At 49.6% G+C, this 27419-nt stretch overlaps 1 protein-coding gene across 3 annotated transcripts; it reads right to left on the bottom strand.

Moving 5' to 3' along the window:
* Positions 1-1432: 1432 nt before the first annotated feature.
* Positions 1433-20488, bottom strand: Siglec1 (sialic acid binding Ig like lectin 1). 3 transcript variants are annotated; one of them, XM_048460097.3, is made up of 22 exons: positions 20187-20484; positions 20014-20089; positions 19418-19777; positions 18844-19140; positions 17827-18093; positions 17327-17581; positions 15326-15625; positions 14404-14661; positions 12667-12987; positions 12064-12321; positions 11463-11765; positions 9215-9475; positions 8801-9112; positions 8125-8376; positions 7585-7854; positions 7249-7500; positions 6646-6951; positions 5867-6127; positions 4570-4869; positions 4223-4325; positions 3821-3893; positions 1433-3424 (listed from the first exon to the last, which is right to left on the bottom strand). In XM_048460097.3, exons 2-22 carry the CDS (start codon positions 20060-20062, stop codon positions 3365-3367), a joined length of 5118 nt encoding a protein of 1705 aa, XP_048316054.3. In that variant the 5' UTR covers positions 20063-20089; positions 20187-20484; the 3' UTR covers positions 1433-3364. The 3 variants fall into 3 exon arrangements, with proteins under 3 accessions (XP_048316054.3, XP_048316056.3, XP_048316055.3); XM_048460098.3 differs by having other exon boundaries at positions 3357-3490; positions 20187-20488; XM_048460099.3 differs by lacking the exons at positions 20014-20089; positions 20187-20484 and having other exon boundaries at positions 19337-19443.
* Between the last annotated feature and the right edge of the window lie 6931 nt (positions 20489-27419).

The following is a 27419-nucleotide window of genomic DNA, read 5'->3' as shown; positions in this document are numbered from 1 at the left end:
AAGAGATACACCTCAGGGCACGTCAGTCAGAATGTTTCCAGACCGGAAGACCCACCCCGAATGTGGGTAGCAGAAACTGATGGGCTGGTGTCCTAGACAGGGTAGGGAGCCAATGGGACCGTCACTGGTCTCGCTCTCCTTCCTTCCTGACACACTGTGACCAGCTGCCTCCTGCTCCTGCCCCCCACAGCTAGAGCCTTGCTCCTGCCCCCTTCCCCACGAAGGTGAGACTGTACTTCCTGTGAACCAAGAAAGAAAATCTTTCCTTCCTTAGGTGGCTTTTGTCTGATGCTTGGATGCAGCAGTGAGAAAAGGAACTGCTCTAGACAGCCTGGTCCTAGCTGCCAGCCCTGCCCACGGACATTTGAGAGCAGGCACAGCTCCTCATGTCTGTGTGGATGTGGCACAGTCTGTCACCTGCAGGTGCAGCCCCTCATATCTCATGTCTGTGTGGACGCGGTACAATCTGCTGAGCCATCCCACTGATGTTGTGTATTTAGTATTTCAGTTTCTGGCTATGACAGATAACATTGTTATGAACATTCTAGTACAGATCTCAGGGTGACATAAGCCCTTACTTTTCCTGAGTAAATAAATGCCCAAGAATAGAATGTCAGGGTCAAGGGAAGAATATTTTACCCATAATGGACATTGGCAAATCATTTCACAAAGTTCTCGTGTTTAAAGTATGATGCCAAAAATAAAAATTAAAAAATAAAGTATGATGCCATTTTATAAAGATCACAGGGAAAACCAAATCTATGGCATTAGAAGTCAGTCTAGTAGCTACACTTTGTGGGGGTTCGGTGTGAAGTATTCTGGGGTGTTGGTGTTTCTACTTCTTGATCTGATGTGGATTACATGGATGTGTTCCATTTGGAAACGCCATTGAGCTGACACACTTACCATGTGATTATGTTTGGATTTCAGGTTTATTTCAGAAGTCTAAGGGCTTCAGACCACTAAGGACTGAGCCAACTAGCCTCTCTGAACATTCTTCAACACACCCCCTTGGGAGGACATGCGAGTCAACAAAGACCCAAGTCACATGTTCCCAAACCCACAGTGCCCATCACCCTTTGGTCATCCCTGATAGCCTGGAACATCTTGCTGCCCTAGGTCTGTTCTCTCCTTTCCCTGCCTCTGGGTTAAGGCTGGTTTTCTGTCCTACTCAACAAAATTGTCGAAGAAACAATGTCACAAGACATATGCCGAACCTGTACTGGTCCTTAGGAGTGAGCAGCCCATCACAGGAGCTATGAGGAGTAGGAAGGGACACAGGTGACTCCAGCAGACAGTGTGAGGTGAGCATCCTGTGATTTGCACTCCCTGGCCACCTGCCCACAGACGGCGTCTGAGACACTGGACTACTAATTGAATTCTGTGAATTCTCACCTAGGCGTTTTGGTTGCAAGAAGAAAACTGACTCCGATTGTATCTTGGAATGGAAGTTTATTGGAGGAACACGCTAGACAGGCTCCTGGAGAAAATATGGTATTCAGGCACAAAAACAAAAGGGGCCTGAGGAGGATCGGAAGTTCAAGGTCATCCGTTCTCAGCCACTTACGAGATTGAAGTCAGTTTGAGCTACGCTAGACCTTGTTGGAGGCGGGGGAGGAACAAGCAATAGCACCATCTTGGCTACACAGTTACTCCTTTCCTGATTCATTCCCAACCTTCTAGCCCTATTCTGGCCCCACCACTGTCCAGGTTCTCAGCTCCAGGCCCTTTGTTCCTGGCACCATCTACTACCAGGCTGCGGCAGGAGTGGCCAACCCACTGCAGGCCCAGTTCCTCCTATTCCCTGACCTCCCAGGACACTTCATTCCTTCTTAGTGATAATCATTTGTTTTAACAGACTCTGGAGCATGGGCATCCAGGAAATGAACAATTGTTCACTCTGCCATGGAGAGGGATGCTTGTTCATATTTGAACAGGTAACACCCCTGTCTGCTCCTTGTTCTTGAAAGAGCTGGTACAGCTGTAGAGTTGGGAGGGACAACACCCTGTATGGAGATGTCTGCCTGGCATGCCCTTGCCCTACTGAGTGTGATGGCTTGAATGAGAATGGCCCCCATAAGCCCAGGTGTTTGAACGCTTTGTCCCTGGTTGATGAGCTGTTTGGGAAGGATTAGGAGGCGTGGCCTTGTTGGAGTAGGAGTGTCTCTGGGGGTGGGCTCCGAAAGTCCACACCAGCCAGGGGCTGTCTCTCTCTCTCTCTCTCTCTCTCTCTCTCTCTCTCTCTCTCTCTCTCTCCCCTGCTGCCTGGGACAGAAATCTCTCAGCTATTACTCTGGTGCCACAACTGTCTGCTTCCCACCATGATGGTCATGAGTTAACCCTCTAAAACTGTAAGCAAGGTCCCAGCTAAGTATTTTCTTTTATAAGCGTTATCTTGGTCATGGTGTCTCTTTGCAGCAAAAGAACAGTAACTAAGACACCTAGGGACCACCCGGTCTTGGTTTCTTCTGTTTTATCATACAGGAGGGAGAGCCTTCCAGGAAGCCCAGAACCAGAATGGCCAAGGACACTGAGTCAGAGCCAAGTGTGAGGAAGGCAGTCTCTTAAATATCAAAAGTCCTAGGGCTGAGTCCACAGTTGGGATCTTTCAGAAATACAGGTTCCAAATGTAGTCAAGATTCAGAATAAAGAGGACATTTCCCAGTCTCCCTCACAGCACCGTGTGTCTGTGTGACCAAGTTCTAGCTGCTGAGGAGTGGGGAGAATTGACAACCATACTTTCCAGTTCCACAGACCGTGGGGACAGGCGTGCCCTTCGCTCCTCTCTTCCTTCTCACTGTAGGACCAAGCTCACTGCAGTCACCTGAACCTCATAGTCAAAGGCAACATTTGGGTGATGGAGAAAAAGCAAGAGAGAAGGATTCTAAGCCCCAATATCTTATTCTTCCATAGCATAACCAGTACAGGAGAGAAAAATAAAATTCTGTCACGCAGAAGTCACTGGATTGTTAAAACAGCCTGACTTATATTCTGTCTGGTACAGAGTATTTTAGAAAGTCTCTGAGGACCCAGGTGTCATTCTAACCAATCAAGAAAGTTCAAGGTGACCGGATGCTGTTCTAACCAATCAAGAAAGTCCATGGTGGCCTTTGAAAAGAAAGATGACAAGAGACACAGAGGAAAGCTTCACAGAAAGATGTGGGCAACATGGCTGACAGTCTCAGAGCCCTGGAGGCAGCCAGTTGGCCTCCATTCCCCCTCTGGATAGTTTTTCTTGGAAGCAGGTCTGGGAAAGTCAGATGCTACCATGCAGCTGGTGCAGACGTAGGCAGGACCTTGATCACAACACCTGAGTTGTCAGACAGCATCAACCACCTCCTCCTGAGGGCAGGTAAGTCATCCATCAGCTCAGGGGCGTGACACAAGATGATGTCTCATGTGTGGCTGCGTCCAGTCCTAGGAGCTTCCCATAAAGAAAACCTGAGTCACAGGAGGTCCAACACTGACTGTGGTCCTAGGAAAAGGTCATCTGCAGAAGAGGAATATGCTAGGGGAGGGAAGAAGGCCTTTCTCTCCTGCCTATCACCTATCAGACTTGAGGAAGAAAGACTTCAAAACAGAGGTGGAGGCACAGGAAATGCCTTGATAAGGCTACCCATGCCACCGAGTCATGCACCCAGCAAACACATAGCTGCTCTGAGCCTCAGTCAGAAAAGCTCTCCCCCTTCCCCAAAGAAACCCAGGCTCCTGTGTGCCTCTCTCAACCGCCCCTGGTCCCAGTGCTGTCTTAGGAATGGGAACGCTGTCCAGATGCCAGAGGGGCACTGCCACACCTACGCATGCCCACATATGGATATACCTGCAGAGTGTCTTTATGGGTGGTCATCTCTGCTGAGTTCTCATTCACGTTCATCTTATGAGAATGCCTCCTTCTGCATGGGCAAGAGCAGACTCAGAGTCCCTCCCCGCAGCTTGCCAGCCTCCCCCACTGCAGAAGGCAATAGCACTGCGCAGTGTGGGACACCTCATTTGCTTCCCCCCGCCCCAGCTCCTTCTTCAGCACAGAGTAGACACAAGCAAAGGAAAGCTACTGCAAGATAAACTGGAGAGGTGATTTAGGAGGGGATCCCCAAATTTGGAGAGGGTGGGAAGGGAAATTTGAGGGCTGAGAATTTCCCTTCAAAGGTTTGGGGGACAATGGAGAGAATGGGGTGAGCAGAATGAAGAAGTATCCCAGTCCCCCACCCAGCTCTGGACCCACCTCCAGGTGTGCCAGGCTCCCAGGCCCAGCAGCAGGCACAGGAAGCCTGCCAGAAATCCCAGGACCCAGAGCAGCCGCCGGAACAGCTGCAGCCGGTGCAGCGCTGCAATATAAGAGGAAGCTGACGAGCGCTCTGGGCTCCAGGCCCCCATCACTCCCTCCTGAGGTGACCCCACCATAGTAGAACTGACTTTAACTTTCACTGCACCTCCAAGCCCTGTGCAAGAGAGCCCCCCACGCAATCTGTTTAGACTAGACAGACAAGTTGTCTAGTGGCAGAAGTCTGAGAAGGACATGAGGATCTTGGGCAGAGTGATTCCAGCAGTTGGTAGCGCCATTCTCCTCACCTCTGGTCCCAAAGGAGGCTGAGGCTGAGGCAGAGCCCAGGACATTCGAGGCAGTGCACACGTACTCCCCCTGAGTGCTGGCTCCGAGTTCCTCTATGTCCAGTCTCAAGGCATTCGGGGAGGCAAAATGAATGTGGGGTTTGGTGAGAACACCCTGAGGCTGGTTGGAGGCTATGAGTTGACTGCCCAGGTGGAGGGTGAGGCTGGCCGGGGGCTCACTGTCCACTCGACAGTCGAGGATGCCCTGGAGGCCACCCTGAGACTCCTCAAACACTGTCAGAGTGGGCGTCTTGGGAGGATCTGTGGGGAAGAAGAATATAGTGACTGTAGACACCGCCCAAAATCCCTCCCGCAGCTGTGGCCTTGCTGTCCTTCCAGGAGACAGTGAAGATCATTTCCTCACTCCTGAGACAAAAGTGACATTAAGGGAAAGAAAGGGTGTCTTGGTCAGTAAAGTAGTTGCTACATAGGCATGAGGGTGATCTGAGTTTGATCCCTAGCGCTCATGTAAAAACCTAGAATCCTAGCGCTGTGAAATCAGAGATAGGAGGTTTCAATCAGAGATAGGAGGATCCCTGGAGCGCCGTGGACATCCAAACGTGCTGAATTGATTCTGTGAGGGACCTGGTCTCAAAAGATGGGGTGGAGAGTAATAAAGATAGTGGCTGTTACCCGCCATGTACGCGTGCACAAACGGGTACACGCTCACGGACGCGCACATACACAGAGAATATGCACACACATTTTTAAATGGCATGGTGGGACTTTGGAACTGGATCTCAAGATGTCTTACAGCTTCTCTTCCGCTTCCTGAAACAACCTTGTTTCGCAAAGCTCAGGCCAGCCTGCAGTCACAGGTGAAGCCATCTTAGACTGTTCCGTCTCAGCAGAGCCATTAGTCAACTGCAGTCAGGAGACCAGAACTGCCAAGCTGAGCCCTGTCCAGATTTCTAACTCACAGAATTGTGAATTTGGGATAACTCGTTACCAAGCAGTGACTGATTGATACAGCTCGAGCTCAGATGAAGAATGGCCTGAGAAACCCAAGGCTAATGATGGTCTCCTGTGCACCAGGCATTCAATCTGTTTTATCTTCTGTATTCATCCCAAGAGGATAGGATGAATGTGCCCTCTATTTCAAAGGTGGGGGGCGAAAGCATAGATACACAGTCAGCGGGAATGCCAGTGTTCTAAGATCCCATACCTATCTTCAAAACTCTTACTCTGTACAGAGGGAAAGACCTGATAGACACAGATGAGATGTAGAGAGACAAGGCAGAGATGGGTTCATACTCACAGAGGACACGGAGCATGACAGGAGCAGAGGTAGTGACCCCGGTGGGCAGTTCAGCCCTGCAGTGGTACAGCCCAGCCTGAGTTCGGGACACATGGCTGAAGGAGAGTGTGGGCATAGGCTGTGTACGGAGCGGATGGCGATTCCAGAACCATGTGATGGTAGAGTTATCCGTGGGCTTGGCGCCACCAGGGAGGTTGCAGCTTAGGTTTAGGGCTATGCCCTCTGGCACGTCCAAGCCTGGCTCAGCTGCCACATGTATGTCTGTGGTAGAAGGACAGGTAAACTGGTCAGGGACCTGTACATTGTGGGGTGATCTCAATTTATCTTGGGCTCAAGGCCCTCCACGGTGGGGCTAAAAACAACATGATCGCATCTTCTTTTTGAGGTTCTCATGACAGGGCTGAGCCTCCAGCATCAGAAAAGGCCATCTGAAGTGGGAGGCTGCATCTTGCCCTCAGCCTGGAATTCTCAAAGGTGGGCATCTGTCTTGCTCCCACCCCAGGCTTCCCCAGTGAAGGGCATGTGAGGTCAGGCTATGTCTCCTCCCACTCCTTCCATAAGACATTAATACCCATCCTTACTTCGACGATAGGGCTGCATCATCCCCTCAGCCTGGTCTACCCCTTCCCCAAGGGCCAAGCCTCCTCCAGCAGATCAGACTTCTCAGGGAGGAAATAGTTCATTTATACGCCTTCAGGGTGGCACGCCCTCACATGGGATCCAGCCCCACAACACCAGAATCCCAAACCCTAGCCCCCTCCTCACCCTGTCCCACTCACCAGTCTCCCCCGGGACCTTCTGTGTGGTACTGATGGAGCCCAGTGCATTTCGGGCTGTACAGACATAGACACTGTCATCGCCTCCGGTCACGCCTGGCACCTGCAGTCGAAGAGCATTTCGGGCCACCTGGATGTGGCCTGTCCCTGATGCAGAGCTGGGAAGCTCATGGCTGGCAGCTAGCACCTTGCCGTTGTGGGATAGGACCAGCTCAGCAGGTGGTTCGCTGTCCACAGTGCACTGTATCACGACCATGAGCCTGGTCCTCGAGTCCCGAAAGGAAGACAGGACAGCATCCCGAGGGGCATCTAGAGGTAGGGCAGAACACAGAGGGGGGCCCTGCTCATCTGCCCAGTGTTGGTGAAGCTAGTTTCCAGACAAATGTCCCCCTCCTAAAAACTATGCCTTATCAAACGCCTGTGGGCAGAGCCCTTTTTGCAGGGTTCCTAGGGCCGTGATAGCTCCGTCTTCACTGTCAATGCCCTCTTTTCTCCACGTGTCCATTTCTAGACCCTCTGTAGTGCCATGCCCACCCTAAGCCAGTGCTGGGAGCACTCTCTGCCACCTTCATCCTTGTAAGTCCCAGCCAAGGAACCCCTGCTTACAGAGAACTTGCAGGGTGGCAGGTCGGGAGCCACGTATGCCCTGAGTGTCATGCACCTGGCAAAAGTAGGCGCCGGCGTGAGCCCGCGTGGTCGCCAGAAGCTGAAGTGAGGGAGCTGGCCCTTCCTGAAGCCAACGGCCATTGTGAAACCAGGCATAGAGGGTGGGTGGGAGGGCCGCAGGGTCCTCGCAGGTCACTGTGACAGGCTCCCCCTCGGACACCGTAGCAGCAGGCGCCATCCTCACTCGGACACCTGAACCAAGAAGTCCAGAGTCAGTTTGGCCCAGGTAGACGTTACAGGTATCTCCCTCCCCTGCAACCTTGGTCCCTGTTTCACCTTCTAGCCGAAGCTCCAGGGAGGTGTTGGCCTTGCCCAATGGGCTGTGGGCAGAGCAGCTATAGAGACCCTCATCGCTAGGCCTCGGGTCCCGAAGTTCTAGGCGCAGGGTGTTGGGGACAGAGGCTTCAGATGAAGAGGTTAGAAGGCGCCCACCATGGCTGAGAGCTAGCTGGGCGGGTGGGCGACTATCCACAGTACATAGCACCAGGGCCAGCTGCCTGTCCTGCGACTCTAGGAGGTAGGTCAGTCGCAGGCTTCGGGGTGCATCTGTAGAGATCCAGGAGGCGTACAGAGTTCAAAAGCAGACTTGAGAAGGCCAGTTAGAAGCAGTAGGAGAGTTCCCTACTGTCTGCCTTTCTAGGGAGAGGACCAGTCCCCATCTTCCCCAACCCTTAAACAACTCTTAAAGTCCCTTGTCCCGTGCTCCACAGCTAGCTAGTAGCTGAGTTCTCAGGCTGCACACTAGGGGGCTCTCCCATGCCCTGAGCCTCCTGAGTTTCTGTCTTTCCACCACTGCCCGCACCCAGCCAGACTCACAGAGGACATCCAGGGTGACAGGTCTGGAGAGATGAGGTGCCTGGCCAGGGAGTCCCACACCACAGCGGTAGGAGGTGGCATCTATGACTGTGACATTGGGCAGGGAGATGGAACGGGCACCAGGGAGTTGTTGCCCACCCTTGTACCATGTGTAGCTGAGCGGGGCCTGCTTGGCAGTCCACACCAAGCAGGTCAGGTTGACCTGCTGACCCTCCTGCACAGTGGCATTGGGCCACGTCAGCACACGCACAGCTGGGGGAAGGAGGAAGTCACAAGTGAGTGTCTTAGAGCTGTGTGAAACAAGACATTATCTCCACATGGCTCAGGCGGCTCTGTTACTGAGAGACATTTCAGGCTCCCCAGGAACACTGCTGCTAAAGGGGTCCATAGGTTGAACCTGGGGGTCCTGAGTAGAGTTCTTCAAAGTCCAGACGGTCCCAAGCCCCTCCCTGTCTCTAGCTAAGGGTGAATGGGTGGAAAGGGCTCCCTGGACAGCGATGGTGTCTCTTGAGATGTCTTTTCTGGTTAGCTTTATGTACCGGGCACCCAGTTTTTAAACAAGGCCTTTCATGTACCCCAAGTCCAGAAACCATACTCTTAATTAGCACAGGGCTGGGGCTCGGGCTTATGTTCCTAGGATAAAACCTCCAGCATCCCCTCATCTCTCCACACTGACCCTGGGCATCAAAGTCGGCTGTAGCGGAGGCCTGACCCAGCGTGTTGGTGGCCTCACAGGTGTAGGGGCCATCATCCTCCAGCCCCGTGAAGTTGATCTCCAGGCGTAGTTCGTTGGTGCTCACAGTCACACGCAGCCGGGGATCACTGCTCGCCAGTTCCTCTGAGCCTTGTTGGGTGGAGGCCACGAGGCGGTTCCGGTGAAAGAGCCGCAGCTGAGCTGGAGGGTCGCTGTGGACATTGCAGACCAGGACGCCGAGTCGTGTAGGGCCTGTGCCGAGCAGGGCACTGAGCGTGGCCTGGCGTGGAGTGTCTACATCAGATGAGGAGGGTCAGGATGTGTCTAGGTTGCCCCTCATGCAAGGTCTGTTGTGGAACATCTCCCTTCCCCCACGTGAGTGGAAAACAGCCTTACAGGATACATGGAGGATGACAGGGGCAGCCAGGCTGGCAGTAGCTGTGTCCGGAGCCTGAGCTTGGCAGTGGTAGGCACCGGCTTGCCTCAGATTTATGGCCGCAATGCGGAGTGTAGATGAGGTTGAACCTAGGAGAGGCCGGCCATCCTGATACCACTGGTAGGAGGTCCCCTCGGGGATCCCTGTGGGCACCTGGCAGCTCAGGACCACAGCCTGGCCCTCCTGGAGCTCAGGTGATGGTGAAACCTGGACCCAGGCTCCTGCAAGGAGAAAATGGGGTAGATGAGGGCTTGCCACGGCTCCTCCCATTGTTTGGTTCTGTTTGTGTCTCCAGAAGAGTGAAGCACCCCAAACCTGTGTCTACAGCTGCTGAGGGCTCCCTCAGGTCTGGATCTTCGTCTTCCCTGCTCCTTGCCTGAAATGTGCCCTTACTTCTTACCACCTGAAGTACAGGTTTCTGGTTTGGTTTGGTTTTTTTCTTTGGTATGAGTGGTTGGTCTTTTGGTTTGGGTTTTTTTAGACAGAGTCTTTCTCTGTAGCACCAGGCTAACTTACAACTCACTGTGTAGCCCAGGCTGGTTTGGATTTATGATGACCTTTGCTTCAGCCTCCTGAGGGCAGGGATTAACAGTATGCCGCATTTGAATTTTGGGTTTTGTTCTGTCGATCATTCTTACCTGTGGCAGGTGAGCCTCGACAGAATGGAGTTGATATGTTCTACAACCAGTACCTGGCCCAGCACCTTACATGTGTCAGCCCTAAGAAAGGATGCTTTGACCACAAAGCGCTGCCTGAGGAGGGCTTGGCTCATGCTGGGGCCACTGAACTGACTGTTCGCTGCATTCCCCAGGAGTAGCCCAGCGTTTGAAGGGAAGGTTGACAAGAGCTGGTTTTTTCCACCCTTCTCTGGCCAAGTCCTTCACCCACGATGTAGGCCATAACAGCCCAGAGAGTGGGGAGTGGGCATAGAGGAATCAGGGGTCAGACAGGGAGGAGGAGAGACACTAGAGCCGAGATGGAAGCCAAGCCAGGACTAAACTAGCCCACGGTCAGCAGGGCTGCTATTTCAGGATGCTCCCATGGCCCTCAGTCTCTCTGCCTAACATATGAATGAATAAATTAGGGGGCTGGAGAGGTAGCTCAGAGATCAAGAGCACTGGCTGCCCTTCCAGAGGTCCTGAGTTCAATTCCCAGCAACCACATAGCGGCTCACAACCATCTATGATGAGATCCGGTGCCCTCTTCTGATGTGCAGGCATACATGTGGGCAGAACACTGTACATGGCAAATAAATAAAATCTTAAAAAGAAAAAGGTTGTGCAGCGGTGACACACACCTTTAAAAAAAAGAGAAAAGAAAAGAAAAGACAGGTAGAATCAAAGCAAATGTCCCAAACTGCCACTGTTTCACATTCTGAGAGAAGGATGTGTGCCTCCTTGGCCCTGGCCTTGTGGTTATCACCTTTCCTTTTTTTCTGCTGTATTTCCCTACATGGACTGTTTGTATTGTTTTCTTGAGACATATGCACCCCAGGCTGACTTTAAATTTGCTCTCTCCTTGCCTCTGCCTCCTGAAATGTCTGACTTACAGGTATTTGCTACTTTGGATACCTGTTCTAGGAGACTGTCGGAGACTTTCTATGGAGAATATATATGCATATGTGCATACATCTATGCAACAAAAATGAATATATCACACACATGTGCATAAATGGTATATGCATATGTGTTTATGCATATGTGAACGAAGAAGATAAATATATTATTTGTATGGATATGTACAGTCATATGTATAACATGCATGTACTGGATTTTATATGAAAATTTTTAAGTGAAGCAAAATTATATTACAAAATAAGCTGCATTAGAAAATTCTCTAGCCAGCTGGACATGGTAGCTCACCTCTGTAGTCTTAGACCCTAGGAAGCTGAGACAGGTGTCTGAGGCTGGCATGGATACATAGTAAGTTCAGAGACTTCCTGTCTCAGAAGATCAGAAAAGGAGAGAGGGAGGGAGGGAGGGAAAGAGGGAGGGAAGGAGGGAGGGAGGGCAGGCTCCAGCCGAAACAAGCCACCTGCGTGGTTACCTTACAGGCACTGCAGTTAGTGCAGGTGGGAACAGTGGACACCGATGGAGACCTTGTGAAGGCTTCAGCCTGCACACGTCTGCCTGGAACTCACAGTGCAGTGTCCGGCTGGAGCAGTTCTGGCTCTCAGGGTTCACCCTAGGTCAGAGGGCTGCCACTCACCTCTGACCTGGAAGAAGAGTGAGCTGTTGGCTGATCCAAGAGCATTTGCGGCCTTGCAGTAGTAGTTTCCAGAGTCCTCAATACCTAGTTCTCGAACCTCTAGCTGCAGGGAGTTGGCTGTGGTCTTGGCCTGGAGTCTGCCGTGGGAGGGACGCTGAGGTTCCAAGTTGGTGGCCAGAAGATGCTCCCCACGGAATAGAGACAGGCGAGCCAGGGGATGGCTGTCCACAGTGCAGATAAACACAGCCATGTGACCCTGACTCACATCCAGGAGAGCTGACAGCTTTGGAGGGTCTGGGGCGTCTGCATGAACAGGAATAGGGGTAGCTACTCAGGTGACCCCAGCCAATCTCACTACATTCTAGCTACCACTCTGTGCCCCCTCCTCTTGCACATACTCCATAGCCCATCTGGTCATTCCGAGCTGGCATTTATCTCCTCAGGCCCCAAGCCCAGCCCTAACCCCCAGGTCCTTCCACCCCTCAGGTGTGTTTGCCCTCTAGGCTCCTCCATCCTTCAGGCCCCTTCACCGTCCTTGCCCTTTAACACACAGCCCGACCCCACTGCCCTCCAAGCTGTGATGCCCTCAGTTATCACCCACACAGCACACTTAGGACCACAGGAGCTGAGAGCTGAGCCCCGTCCTCGGTGAGGAGGCGGCAGGCGTAGATGGCAGCGTCCGTTCTGGCCACGGGCTGCAGCCTTATAGTCTCCAGTGGTCCCTCGGTCCACAGCGCCCCGTTCCGGAACCAGGAGAAGTTGGCAGGGCTGACAGAAACTTCCAGGCTCACATTGCACGTTAGGTTGGCCTCTGAGCCCTCACGCAGTGTGTCCGACGGTGAGATGACCAGGACGGTGGCTGGAGGACAGGCAGCAGGGACTCGCTGGAGACAGGCCTCTCTCGGGTTAGCCTCACTTAAAGCCCACCCTGACCCAGGCTCGGTTTCCAACTTTAAGTAGGGAAGGATGGAGAGGAAAGCCAGTAAGATGTGGGAGCGTAGAGGGGTACGGAAAAGGGATGGAGGGTGAGGCAGCCCCACGGTACTTTCTCAGAGGCAAGCCTCGAAGTCCCAGGATGTAGAGGGAGGGACATTGAGGCTCCCTCTGTTTCCTCCCGTTGTAGACAGAGGTCGTTTTGCCCGGTCAGTTTGCTCAATGCAGGGGTAGTGTGAGCTCAGGTTTTCACTCCTCCTCTACTCCTTACCCTTAGCATTGAAGGTGGCTGAGGCAGAGGAGTTGCCCAGTGTGTTGCTAGCCTCGCACAGGTACATGCCCTCGTCCTCTAACACTGGGTTCTGGATCTCCACACGCAGTGAGTTGGAGGCTCTGCGGACCTGTGTGCGCGAGGAGCAGCTCCTGCACCTCGAAGGAAGAGAAGTGGCCACAACATGGCCCTTGTGGAGAAGCTGCAGGTGCGCTGGAGGGTCGCTGTCTACATGGCACAAGAGGAGGCCACGCCGTCTAGCGCCAACACTAGAGGTATCCAAATCCAGCCTGGTGGTGAATGTGGGCTTTCTTGGGGGGTCTACGGAGAGGAAGAGCAGTCGGCACTCATTTCATGGCTATGTGAGAACCCCAGGAAGCACACCAAGCAGCCACAAACAGCTATGTAGGGTGGGCACAGCACAAGGGTACCCAGACGACATTGGCGTTCATCTGTGTATTATCAGCCACCCTGCATGTCTCATCTACCTCTGAAGCAGAATACCCTCAGGGCAGTCCCCACGAGTGCTGCTGTCTACACCCCCTTCTGTCGCTAAACAATACCTCAAAGTTCATCTCACCTCCATTTGTTCCCCAGTCTAGATCTCGACATACTAAATAACACTTAAGATGGCCTCTCTAGCTTCGCTGCTATTTCGGCAGTTTTGATGTTGAAAGGTGCCAACTTGAAGGCTCTAGAATCATCTAGAAGATGAACCTATGGGCACATTGTGGGGTTTCTAGGTTGAATTAATTGAGGTGTTATGATCCACCCTAAAGGTGGGTGGCATCCAGGGTCCCAGCCCGAATAAAAAGGAGAAAGTGAGCCGGGTGGTGGTGGCGCACGCCTTTAGTCCCAGCACTTGGAAGGCAGGCGGATCTCTGTGAGTTCGAGGCCAGCCTGGTCTACAAGAATTAGTTCCAGGACAGGCTCTAAAGCCACAGAGAAATACTGTCTCGAAAAGCCAAATAAATAAATAATAAATAAATAAATAAATAAATAAATAAATAAAGGAGAAAGTAAACTGAGCGTCAACCTCTGTCTCCCTCTGCTTCCTGACTGCAGACTGGCTGCCTCCTCCTAGGGCCTAGACTCCATGGTCAAGATGAAAGTCAGAAGAAACCCTCCCTTGCTCATATTGTTTTGTGCAGCAGCCAGAGGAGTCACTAAGTGATTCTAGAGTTGAACACAGGGCCTTGTACATGCTGAGCAAGTGAAAAAAAAAAAAAAAAAAAAAAGGTTCCATTCTAGAGATTTCTCAAAACACCTGGCCAAAGGACAGCTAGCAGACCAGTCTCCCACATAATCTCACTCCGGTACTAGAAAACCCACGAATGCACCCACTGGGAAAGGCCCTCAAGTGTGACCCTAGGGTTCATATGGAGCATTAATCTTGGGGAGCACAGAGGAGCTGGTCAGTCTGTGGCACACATGCACATCTTTTTGAAAAACGTGATATCTGATACCTGATGGTGGGACAAGCTGGGACCTAGAGCCATGGAACAATTTAGGAGCTAAGGCTGGGTCTGGATGTCAGAACTTAGGGATCTAAGATCTGCCTCGTCCCACCCCCCCCAGCTTCCAGCCAGGTTGATAGGGTCCATTGTGGAATGGCCTATGAACACTCTCTGATGTGGACCTAGGGTCAGGAGAATATGAAAGGGGTATGAAAGGGGGTGGCTGTTGGGGTCCCAATGGGATAATCCCACATCGTGGGCAGTGGCCAGGCCCACTCACAAAGCACAGTGAGGACGGCAGGCGGGGAGGGGCCGCTGGTGCTGGGGCCAGTCTGTGCCACACAGTAGTACGAGCCAGCATCAGTGCTGGAGGCTGCAGGAAGCAGAAGGTCGCTACTGGATCCCTGGAGAAGTAGTGCTCCGTTCAGGTACCAGGAGAAGCGAGTGTCAGATGCCGGGCTCAGGCCACTCCTGCAGCTCAGAGTCACGGCCTGCCCTTCCACCACCTGTGCTGAAGGACTGATGAGGAGCCGGGCCACTGGAGGAGGGGGGCAGAGAATAGGCTTGGGTAAGCTGTGAGAGCCCTGACCCTCTGTGCGGCTCTGCAGGAAGCCCTCTGGACATCTCTCTCCACATGCTGAGGTGGGCTTTGTGGTCTCAGATATCAGTTCAGATGTACTGAAGCCAGGGTTACCTCGAGCCAGGCTTATGTCACCTGAACTGAGGGCTAGGACTGTATCTCAGGTGACAGAGTGCTTGCCTAGCATGGCTGAAGGCCAGGGCTCAGTCCCCAACACTGACACCAGATGTGGTTGGGAAAAAAAGAACCCAGCAAAAATCTGGCTTGATGGATTAGCTATGCCTCCCAGGGCCTTGGAAGGAAGAACCAACAATGTGTGCTCCAACTACTGGAGGATTCTGTTTCTCTGTCTCCCACATCTAATGCCTAACAAAGATCCTGACCCCAAAGCTAAAGAAATAAAAAATAAATGGATGTCTGTAAAAGACCCTCCAAGTACAGAATCAGAGATAAGGGAGAGAAAATTTGATCAACTACGTTTCCCTTTTTGCCTTCTCTTCCAGAAATCTCTAAGGCTCATGTGACTATATGAGACCAGATCTTCCGTGGGACCTAGCCAGAGAGTTTGGTCCCTCCTTGAACACCCTCCACTGGTCCTCCCTTCAGTGTGTGCCCACATTACCGTTAGCAAGGAAGTGCAGGCTGGAAGTTGCGCTTCCAAGGGAGTTGGTGGCTGCACATGTGTAGTCCCCACTGTCAGCGGGCTGCAAGTCTCGGATCTCTAGGCGCAGGGAGTTGGGGGCGGAGGAAATGCTGAAGCGAGGATTGAAGTCATTTTCTCCGGAGCTGGAGGCCAGCGTGAGGCCTCCGTGTGAGAGCACCAGCGTGGCCAGGGGCTCACTGACCACAGAGCAATGGAAGATGCCTACAAGCCCAGCCTGTGTCTCCAGGAAAGTAGTCAAGACTGGAGCAAGGGGTGGATCTGTGTGGGAACCAGAGGTGGCTTGTCATCCTCAGACAGGTCACCTCCTGAATCCCCTGTTGTAGCCTATGCGTTCCCTCTGCCCCACAGAGACCTGGAACAGAATGGTCTCAGATCCTCTTGAGCACTTCTGAATATACTTTACCTTCTGGATGGGCAAGTCTGTTAGCCTGGTTAACCCTCATGCCCACACTACAAATGGAGGTCAGGGCTTCAAATTAGGTTCTCACTTTGTAACCAGGCTGGTCCCAAACTGGTGATCCCTCTGCCTCAGCAGCCTCCCCAGCGCTAGATTACAGTGTTGTACTATCCTGCCTGGCCAGTGTCTCATTTTAAAGATGAGAAAGCTGAAGCAGTCCAGGCAGAGGGTAGCATTCTCACCAGGCGATCAAAGGGACCATTAGCAGCAACACAGTACAAACTGGCCCTGAGTGTCTCCCAGTGAGATGCTCCAAGGCAGACACAGAGTCACACCTATGTGTGGCCTTCCCAGTCAAACACATCTCAGGCAATTGCAAACTGAGAAGTAACCTCCAAGAAGGACGGGGAAGAGTCAAGGACTGCCCATAAAATCTGGAACCAGCATCCTAGTTCCTGGTGTGATCCTGGAGTGAGGGTCATGTTCAGGGGAATCTTGGGAAATGTGCACTGACCAGGGGTGGCATAAACAAACCTTACACACGCAACTCCAGGCACATATATACAGATGATTGTCCACTTACTATTGCTCAGGATTTTTCACCTCTATGATGGTGTGCATGTCAGTATAAACTGTGCTTTGAATGTTGTCCTTTGCCTAGGCTAGTGGATTACATGTGACCCTCTCTCATGCTACTGGATGATCAGCCATATACGGTGCCAAGCCTAGGAGAGCCACTGGCTATCTGGTATATTGTGCTATCAGCAGGCTTCGGATGCAGGAATTCGGTGACTTCACAGGCTACTTGGCACTTAATTGTGAGCCAGGCATGTGTTAACTGGCTTGACCCAAATGTAGCTAGCATAAGGCTGATGCACGCATGTTTCCCGCTGACTGAACCAAACTCAGGCATTCGGAAACTGGATGTAGCAGATACCTCTTCAACTTTGATTTTTTTTTCTTTTTGTGACAGGATCTCACTACGTAGCCCTGGCTAGCCCAGAACTCATAGATATCCACTAGCCTCTGCATCCTGAGTTCTGGGGTTAAAGGTGCAAGAAAAGTTCTTTGTGGTGTAACCCTATCTTAATTCTAAGTGCACCTGTAGGAAGGTATGTAAGTAACATGTGTGCATGTATACAGAGGGATAATTTTATATATATGCACACATGTGCACATGTATGTGTATGGGATAAACAGTATAACCCAAGTGCACACGCAGAGACAGGCTACAGTGCCTGCAACATGATGTCAACCAGCAGAGACTCTAGAATAAAGGTATATGTTGAATGTTTTTGAATGTTTCCTACAACTTTTCATGAGGTTGAACTTTTTTTCTAAATAAAAAACTTGTAAACATAAGAGGAAACCGAGTCTGGGAAGGTCAGCCGTGTGTAGGGATGCAGAGCTGGGCACACGCTTATCCCCATTTGGCTGCCTAGTCCACATCTGGGCCAAGGGTGATGATACTCTGTCAGGGACCCCAGGTTTCTTGCAGGAACTCCATCCACCCTTTGGACCTCCTCTGATGATGTCTGCTGCCTCACAGGTTGGCCACTTACATCTGACCACCACACTCACGGGGCCGGAGCGCTCACGGCCTTGGGTGTTCTGCACCTCACAGAAGTAGAAGCCAGTATTGGCCCTGGTGACGGCAGGCAGGTGCAAGGTGGGAGAGTGGGCATCTTCCAGGAGAATATTGTTCTTGTACCAGCTGTAGCGGAGCTCCTGGGGTGCCTCTTTGGGGCTGGTACAAACCAACGTCACTGTCTCGTTTTCCAAGATGGGCCCTGTCGGGCTCATCTTGACCTCAACCACTGCAAGAACAGCATGGGACACACCCTTAGAGTTCTGGATATTAGTCAGCTTCAATCTCTACAGGTTATACTGACACCCACCCCCACCCCATACAAGAGGTGCCCCCTGGAGACACTCATTCCCAGGGCCCTCCTGACTTGCCCACTATGAGAAGGCATCGTCATGGGTATGCAAGCCTCTGATACTATCCTATCACCAGGTCCCCTCAGCTCTCTCGCTAGATCCAGCCTCAGCCAGAACTTACTGAAAACATGAAGGCTGACTGGAGGTGAAACCATAGAGCCCACATCATTTGTTGCTTGGCAGGTGTAGACCCCGGAATCATTCCAGGCTGCTGAGGGGAGCCGCAGCACACGGCCACCGGCTGGGAGGCTCATTCCATCCTTGGTCCACAACACAGAACTGACGTCAGGGTAGCTGCTGTTTACCTGACAGGTAAGTGTAACTAGATCCCCTGGAAGGATGTTCTTTCCTGAGGAGCTGAGGAGGATCCCCACACCTTTGGGGGCATCTGCAAAGCATGATGGGATGTCAGATGTGGTGCGTGAGAACGGCAGGGTGTTTGGCACACCTCTTTCACATACCTGCTCTAAGGAAGACCGAAGCCTAGGGCCATCTGTTCCCCCACACACACACACCATTCCTAACGCATTCCTACCTCCCTCCTTTTCTAATGAGACTCTGAGAAAGTGGACTTGGCCTATGTGAGGCCATCAATGGCTGTCAATGTGTGGCTATCAATGGCCTATGTGTTCTAACTTTCTCCACATCCTGTGTGGGGATGACTGACATAGATCAGGTCATAAGCGCTCTACTTGCCTTGGTGACTTGTAGTAGCTATCGGAAAGGGAAGAGCCACTTCATTTCAGGGGTCAGAGACAGCAAACATTGGTTCTCAGAAAAATTTATAAGCAAGGGGCTAAGAATCCTCCCACCCCCATCATGTGTGCATGAGTGTGTGTGTGTGTGTGTGTGTGTGTGTGTGTGTGGGGTGGTCACAGATATGGGGTACACACATGCACACATATGGAGGCCAGAGATCAACCTTGAATGCTGCCCTCCTGGTGCTGTCTACCTTATTTCTTCAGGCAGAGTTTTTCATTGACCTAGAACTTGCCAGGTAGGCTAGGCTGTCTGGCCAGCAAGCCCCAGAGATCCATGCATTTCTACCTCCCTGGTATGGGGATGATAAGCATGGGCTATCAGGACTCAGAGGGAGCCACAGAAAAAGTGTCCCGTGACAGGGTTGTGACACACTCACGCTGCACTTGGAGGTAGACCTCTTTCTGACTGCTGAGCCTGGCCAGTGAGAACCGACAGCGTAGGGCCCGGCCGTGGTCCTGCCAGGATAGGGGCATATGCAGGGTCTCCCGGTGACTGACGCCAGTGGGTTCAAGGCTCTGGTGACTGAAGGTCACGGAACGAGAAGGGTCCTGGCCTTCCCACCGCAGGCTGGCCTTCTCCTGCAGGCACACGTAGGGCGTAGAACAGTTGAAGTTCACCTCCCTGCCCTCACGCAGCTCCTTTGGGGCGGTGATAGTGGGAGCGCTGGGGTCCTCTGAGGACAAAGACAAGAATTCTCAGGCCTAGGCTTCATCTCCCCTTAAACCTCTGTTCCCAGAACCCCAACCAAAGGGTGAGCCTGGTCAGGGGGACCTCAAGGGAAGGAGAATTTTTGGTGATCACCCCCCGCCCCGTGTCACAGAGGGAAACAGCGTTAGGCCAAGACCAGAGCAGGAGTTGAGGCTGAAGACCTGGGTAAGGTCCAAGCCAAAGGCCAGGGTGGCACAGTAGCCTGGGAGTCCCCGAGAGTGGTCAGTCCTCAGCCTCCTCACTTGTCACGATGACCTTGGTGCCTCTGACGTCTGACCAGCGGTAGACGTCACTGATCTCAAAGCGGAAGTTGTAGCTGCCGGAATCCTCAAGCTGAAGGTTTTTGAGTAACAGGTTGCACACCTTGTGATCCACGTTCCCCATTAGCTCAGCGCGGCCCCTGAAGCGCTCCTCCACCTGGGTGGGGTCCCTCGAGTGGCTCACCACCTGCCGCTTGCCGGAGTAGTCGTAGTACCAGATGGCTGTGATGCCATCAGGCACCTCTACATTGGCCGGGAAGCTGAAGATGCAGGGGATGAGCAGGCAAGACCCCTTCAGACCCTGCATATCCTTGGGGCTGGAGACACCCCAAGTGGTCTGGCCTGGAGGCAGGTAGGAGAAGGACAGAAGAGACGGGGAGACAGGGCTCTGAAGCACATTCAGAGCCCTGTCACCTTCCCAAGAAGGGGTGCTCCAGACAGTGCACCCTCACCAAGGACCTCTCAGTCCCCCAGGAATGGGGTGTGCTCAGCCATATCTTACCTAGGCACAGTCTGGCTGCTGTGCCGGGTCCCCAGAGGCCAGACTTTGTGCGAGTCACTAGGTCTGTGCAACTTACCTGTTGAGAAGACAGAGGCCAGCAGGAGCAGTAGGAGCAGGACACACATCACCAGTCCTCAGCTAAACTCGGGTGCCTAAGAGAGCAGTGTGACCAGCTGGGCGGGCACCCAGAAGCCTCTTCGGGACACCCTGGGGGCCCTTTGGTCCCAGAGCCTGCAGGTTTTATCTCACCTGCTATGTTGGCCAACCCAACAAGGAAGGCAGGGTTCCTAAGGACTGCTGGGGCAGCCACCAGCAGGGAGCCAGAAGCCTGAGTTCCTGGTGCCGAGAGTGGCTAGAAATGCCTTCACTTGATGGGAGTGTCCCAGAAAGTCATCTGTGTTCCTTGGCTCCACCCCTGAGGACTCAGCCTCAAGGCAGGAGAACAGTTGCGTCTCTTTCCTTACTTCTCCCTGGCCCCTCCCTATTACCCAAACCAAGAGTTCAGAGACCCAGTGACTATTCCAGTGCACCCAGAAAGCACAGTGGGCTTACTTGAGATTTGTCTCCCACCTCCAGTCTTACCAGCTACAGGTCAGAATGTATCTTCCTGAACTTCCCAAAATGCTGAGGCTGCTTGCTTGTTGGTAGACAAAGTTCTCAACTCCATAGCTCGGGATGCTCTCAGACTCACAGAATGCTCCTTTGGCCTCCTGATAACTGGCTTTGAAAAGTCATTCCTCTCAAGCCGGGCGGTGGTGGTGCACGCCTTTAATCCCAGTACTCAGGAGGCAGAGGAAGGTGGATTTCTGTGAGTCCGAGGCCAGCCTGGTCTACAAGAGCTAGTTCCAGGACAGGCCCCAAAGCTACAGAGAAACCCTGTCTCAAAAAACAAAGAAAGAAAGAAGAGAAAAGAAAAGAAAAGTCATTCCTCTCAAAGACCTCTGTGGCTCCTCATCACTCATGAGAGTTGAAAGACACACATGCTTCCCCCTTTCCCTGCACATCACAGACTCTGGGCCCAGGCTCGCCTCCTCACTGGCGCCCTAGCTACCCAACTCAACCCCCATCATAAATGATCTTTGCCTGCAGAAATCTGACGCAACCTTCAGGATGCTGCACAAATCTCTAACTTTCCCTCTGGAGCGAGTCCTGAGGCCACAGCAGAGATGCCCCTGTGTTTTCCTTCTTCTTAGCTTCACCCATTTCTTCAGACCTAGACCTGAGGACATGTGTCCACAGCAGTGTAGAGCCCCAGACCCAAGGGATCTTCTCAGTGACTGAGACAGGAGTGGGTGGTCCTTGGAGCTCAGAGTCTGGCTAGAGAGGAAAGGAAACTTTCACGTGTTAAGTGGCACAAGGATCCTGCACCCTTGAGGGTGTTCACACCCACAAATATGAGTTAAGTGCCTATTGTATACCATGCACAAGAAGCAAGTCCTGTGCCAAAGAGTGCCACAGTGGGGAGGAACGCCGCAGACCTGGAAGAAGACCTGGGTGACAATGTCTGTGCCTCAGGCAGCGCTTTCCTGAACTAGAAGCTAGGCACAGTGGTGCACTCTGTATGATGGCGAGTTTGAGGCCAGTGTGGGCAAGATAGTGAGACCCTGTCTCGGAAAGAAAATGGGGAAAATAGAAAGATGCTGTACTGGACAACTTGACACAAGCTAGAGTCATCAGAGAGGAAGGAGCCTCAGCTGAGGAAATGCCTCCATGAGATCAAGGCAGAAGGTGTTTTCTCAATTAGTGATCAATGAGGGAGGGCCCAAGCCAGGGTGGGTAGTCCATCCCTGAGCTGGTGGTCCTGGGCAAGCCAAGGGGAACAAGCCAGTAAGCAGCACCCATCCATGGCCTCTGCATCAGCTCTTGCCTCCAGGTTCCTGCCCTGTTTGAGTTTTGATCCTAACTTCCTTTGGTGATGAACAGCAACATGAAAGTGTAAGCCAAATAAATCCCTTTCTCCCCAGCTTGCTTTTTGGTCATGGTGTTTTGTTGCAGCAATAGAAACCCTAATTAAGACAGATGGACTTGATTTTGTGAGCACCAAAAAGTACTGTGCAAAGAAATGAAGAAAAGACCACCAGGGAATGCGAGAAAATATTTGAGACTCACTTATAAAGGATTAATATCCAGAACATGTAGAGAATTCTGCAACAGCATGGTCTCCTCCAAAAGAAAACAATCCAATAAGGAAAATGGGCAAAGGACTTGAATAGAAACATTTCACTAAAGACATGCTAGTGACCAATAAACAAGTGAAAAAACAAAACAAAACAAAAAAACCTCTGGTAAGCCATTAGTAAAATGTAAGTCAAAACCAGAGTGAGGAAAAAAAAAAAAAAAACAGAGTGAGGGCTGGGGAGATGGCTCAGATGGTGGGAACCACAGCACCTGAGCCAGGTGTGGGCATGCACCCAGTCCCAGCACTGGCTGGAGGACAGACAGAGGACTGGCGGCATTTGCTGCCCAGCCAGTTTAGCTGCAAAGGATCCTGTCTCAGGGGAATAAAGTGGAAAGCAAAAGGAAGAGACTACACAGTGTCCCCATGTTCTGCTCTTGGACATGCGTCCACAAACATGTGACGATACCGCATACACATGGAACAATCACTGAGCTCCCACCTTTATGATGGCTACTAATGAAAAAACAGGACAAAAAACTGTTGAGGAGGGTGTGCAGAAATGGGAGCCCCGTGAGATGCAAGCCCTGTGCATCATTAGTGGGATATAAAATGGAGCCGTGAAGGAGACTGAGGATTCCTCAAGAAGCCAGTGCAGGGCTAAGAAATAGGGCAGTAATCCCTCTCCTGGTTTATAACCTATAGGGATGAAGGCAAGAAGGCTCCAAACAGACACTTCTAAATCACGTCCACAGCAGTGGCGTTCAGTCACCAGAGGATAGAAAGAGCCCCCTGTGCCTATCAACAGAGGAGTGGACGTTAATCAGACAGATACAGTGCTGACACACTTGCTCTATAACATAATGGACAAATACTACATTGCTCAGGTTAGTGAATGTTCTAGAGACAAAAGATGGGATGAAGTTGCCAGGGGCTGGGAGAGGCGAGAACATGGAATTATTATCTAATATGTACAGAAACTGAGGTGGATGATGAGAAAGTTCTGGAAATAGACGGTGATGATGGCTACATAACAATGTAAGTGTACTCCTGAAGACAGAGGAGTGAAATTTATCTTATGCATATCCTATCACACACATGTGTTGCAACTTTGCAATCCTCCCAGCTGCCTGCTGACTCAGCAGGGTGACAAACAGGCCTGGGGAGGCTGGAAGTGAGGACAGGAAACTCATGACACTTCCCAGTCCCCAGCCCATCCACCACGACTGCACTGGCTACCTGGAGAGAGCTGAGCAAGGGTCCAGCCTGGAGACGGCTGAGCAAGGGTCCAGATTGGAGAGGGCTGAGCAAGGGCACCCTCCCAAGATGCCCAGGCAGCATTTAGTCTGATGGAGAAAGCAGAAAAGATGTCTTCACAGGGACAGTGGCAACAGGCCCAAGCAGTCCAGAAAGAATTCTGCTCCCTAGGGGCCCCACGCTGCCAGTACCATCTGAGTGACATACTTGGCTTCTAGAAACTGACTCAGGTTGTCACTTTAAGAAAAAGCACCTCAACCTAAAAAATAACTTCAGAGAATATTTGAAACTCTTAAAGAGGAAATGAGAAATTTCCTTAAAGAAATGGAGGAAAAGACAAACAAAAAAATTAAAAGACATCAGCAAATCACTTAAAGAAAACCAAGAAAAAGAAATCAAACTTATGAAAGAAACTATTCAGGACTTGAAAACTGAAACGGAGACAATAAAAAAAACACACAAGCCGAGGGAATTATAGAAACAGAAATTATGAGAAAATGATCAGGAACCATAACCGCAAGCATGAACAGCAGAATACAAGAGATGGAAGAGAAAATCTCAAGCGCTGAAGATAGAATAGAGGAAATAGACTCACCAGTTAAAGAAAACATTAAGTCTAACAAAAGCTTAACCCAAAATATCCAGAAAATTTGAGACATCATGAAAGGGCCAAATCTAAGAATAATAGGTATAGAAGGAGAAGAAGTTCAACTCAAAAGCACAGAAAATACATTCAACAAAATCATAGAAGAAAACTTTCCCTACCTAAAAGAAAGATATGCCTATGAAGATACAAAAAGCTCACAGAACACGAAATAGACTGGATCCAAATAAAAAGTCCTCTCCCCACGTAATAATCAAAACACTAAACATCCAGAGTAAAGAAAGAATATTAAGAGGTGCAAAGGAAAAAGGCCAGGTAACATATAAAGGTAGACCTATCAGAATTACACCTGACTTCTCATTGGAGACAATGAAAGCCAGAAGGTCGTGGTCAATCATTATGCAGATATTAAGAGACCACGGATGCCAGCCCAGACTACTATAACCAACAAAACTTTCAGTAGCCATAGAAGGACAAAACAAGATATTCCATAACAAATCTAGATTTCACCAATACCTAGCCCACAAACCCAGCCCTACACAAAATGCTAGAAGGAAAACTCCAACCCAAAGAAGTTGGCTATACCAAGAAAAACACAATTAATGGTCTCATAACAGCAAATTCCAAAGAAGGGAAAAATGCACAAATTAACATCACCAACAATGAAAACTAAATTAACAGGAGATAGCAATCACTGGTAATTAATATCCCTTAATGTAAATGGAATCAAACTTACCTATAAAAAGGCACAGGCTAACAGATTGGGTACAAAAACAAATCCATTCTACTTCTGCATACAAGAAACACATCTCAACCCCAAAGACAGATATCGTCTCAGAGTAAAAGGTTGGGGAAAAAATATACCAATCAAATGAACCTAAGAAATAGTGTGTGTAGCTATCCTAATAGCTAACAAAATAGGCTTCAAGCTAAAATCAAAAGAGACAAAGAGGTCATTTCATGTTAGTCACAGGAAAAATCCATCAAGAGAAAATTTCAATACTGAACATCTATGCCCCAAATACAAGGGCACCCTCATATGTGAAAGAAACACTTCTAAAGCTTAAATCATACTTTAAACCCCACACACTAATAGTGGGAGACTTCACCACTCCCCTCTCACCACTGGACAGGTCAATCAGACAAAAAAATGAAGAGAGAAATAAGAGAACTAACAGATGTTATGACTCAAATGGACTTAACAGACATCTATAGAATATTCCATCCAAACAGAAAAGAATATACCTTCTTCTCTGCACCTCATGGAACCTTCTCAAAAATTGACCACATACTCAGTAACAAAACAAACCTCAACAAATACAAAAAATTTGGAATAACCCAATGTACCTTATCAGATCACCATGGTTTAAAACTAGAAGTCAACAGCAATACTAATTCCAGAAAACCTACAAATACATGGAAATTAAACAATGCTCACCTGAATCATCAATAGGTCAAGGGAGAAATTAAAGACTTCCTAAAATTCAATGAAAATGCCATACAACATACCCAAATTTATAGAACACAATAAAAGCAGTGTTAAGAGGAAAGTTCATAGCTCTAAATGCCTACATAAAGAAGCTGGAAAAATCCCACAGTAGCGAATTAACAGAACATTTGAAAACTTTACAACAAAAAGAAGCAAATTCACCTAAGAGAACTAGATGGCAGGAAATAATCAAAGTGAGAGATGAAATTAACAAAATAGAAACAAAGAAAAAATACAAAGAATCAATGAGACAAAGAGTTGGTTCTTCAAGAAAATCAACAAAACAGACAAACCTTTATCCAAACTAACCAAAAGGCAGAGAGAGAATATCCAAATTAACAAAATCAGAAATGAAAAGGGGGACATAACAACAGACACGGAGGGAATACAGAGAATCATCAGGTCATATTTCAAAAACCTGTACTTCACAAAACTGGAAAATTTAAAGGAAATGAACAACTTTCTGGATAAATATCACTTACCAAGACCAGATAAACAAATTAAGCAGACCTATAACTGCTGAAGAAATAAAAACAGTCATCAAAAGTTTCCCAACCAAAAAAAGTTCAGGACCAGATGGTTTCATCTCAGAATTCTATAAGACTTTCAAAGAAGAAATAATACCAATACTCCTCAAATTATTCCACACAATAGAAACAGAAGAAACATTGCCAAACTCTTTTTATGAGGCTACAATTACCCTGATACCCAAACCACAGAAAGATATTACTAAGAAAGAGAATTACAGATCAATATCACTCATGGACATAGGTGCAAAAATACTAAATAAAATACTGGCAAATTGAATCCAAGAACACATCAGAACCATCTTCCACCAGGATCAAATGGGCTTCATCCCACAGATGCAGGGATGGTTCAATATATGAAAATCTGTCAACATAATCCACCATATAAACAAGCTGAAAAATAAAAACCACATGATTATCTCATTAGATGCTGAAAAAGCTTTTGACAAAATACAACATCCATTCATGATAAAAGTTTTGGAGAGAGCAGGGATACAAGAAAGATACCTAAACATAATCAAGGCAATATACAGCAAGTCAACAGCCAACATCAAACTAAATGGAGAGAAACTCCCAGCGATTTCACTGAAATCAGGAACAAAACAAGGTTGTCCACCACTCTCTCCATATCTATTCAATATAGTTCTTGAGGTCCTAGCTAGAACAATAAAACACCAAAAGGAGATCAAGGGGATACAAATTGGAAAAGAAGAAGTCAAACTCTCACTGTTTGCTGATGATATGATAGTTTACATAAGCGATCCCAAAAATTCTATCAAGGAACTTCTACAACTCATAAACACTTTCAGTAATGTAGCAGGATACAAAATTAACTTAAAAAAAATCAGTAGCCCTCCTCTACACAGATGATAAAAGGGCTGGGGAAGAAATCAGAGAAACAACACCCTACACAGTAGCCACAAATAGCATAAAATCTCTTGGAATAACTCTAACCAAACAAGTGGAAGACTTGTATGACAAGAACTTTAAATCTTTGAAGAAAGAAACTGAAGAAGACACCAGAAAGTGGAAAGATATCCCATGCTCTTGGGTAGGCAGAATTAACATAGTAAAAATGACAATCTTACCAAAAGTCATCTACAGATTCTACGCAATGCTCATTAAAATCCCAGCAAAATTTTCACAGACCTTGAAAGAACGGTACTCAACTTCATATGGAAAAGCAAAAAACCCAGGATAGCCAAAACAATCCTGTACAATAAAAGAACTTCTGGAGGCATCACAATTCCTGACTTCAAACTCTACTACAGAGCTACAGTACTGAAAACAGCCTGGTATTGGCATAAGAACAGACAGGAGGACCAATGGAACCAAATAGAAGACCCAGATATCAATCCACACATCTTCGAACACCTGATTTTTGACAAAGAAGCAAAAAATATCAAATGAAAAAAGAAAGCATATTTAACAAGTGGTGTTGATATAACTGGATATCAACATGTAGAAGAATGAAAATAGACCCATATCT

The sequence above is a fragment of the Myodes glareolus genome, chromosome 10 (genome assembly GCF_982192425.1).
Source record: "Myodes glareolus chromosome 10, mMyoGla1.1, whole genome shotgun sequence".
In the NCBI taxonomy this organism is placed as follows: Eukaryota; Metazoa; Chordata; class Mammalia; order Rodentia; family Cricetidae; genus Myodes; species Myodes glareolus.
The sequence above is the reverse complement of the archived record's forward strand: the minus strand, read 5'-3'. Positions and strand labels throughout refer to the sequence as shown.

Bases quoted from the DNA above. Each gene is read 5' to 3' on its own strand.
- Siglec1 (XM_048460097.3), bottom strand. From the start codon at position 20,062: ATGTGTGTCCTGCTCCTACTGCTCCTGCTGGCCTCTGTCTTCTCAACA. The intron at 7,855-8,124 runs GTGAGTCTGGCT...GGATCTCTACAG, and splicing joins TGTCACCCTGGATGTCCTCT to ATGCACCCCGAAGCCTGCGA. The intron at 6,952-7,248 runs GTAAGCAGGGGT...CCCTACCTCTAG, and splicing joins TGCCACCCTGCAAGTTCTCT to ATGCCCCTCGGGATGCTGTC.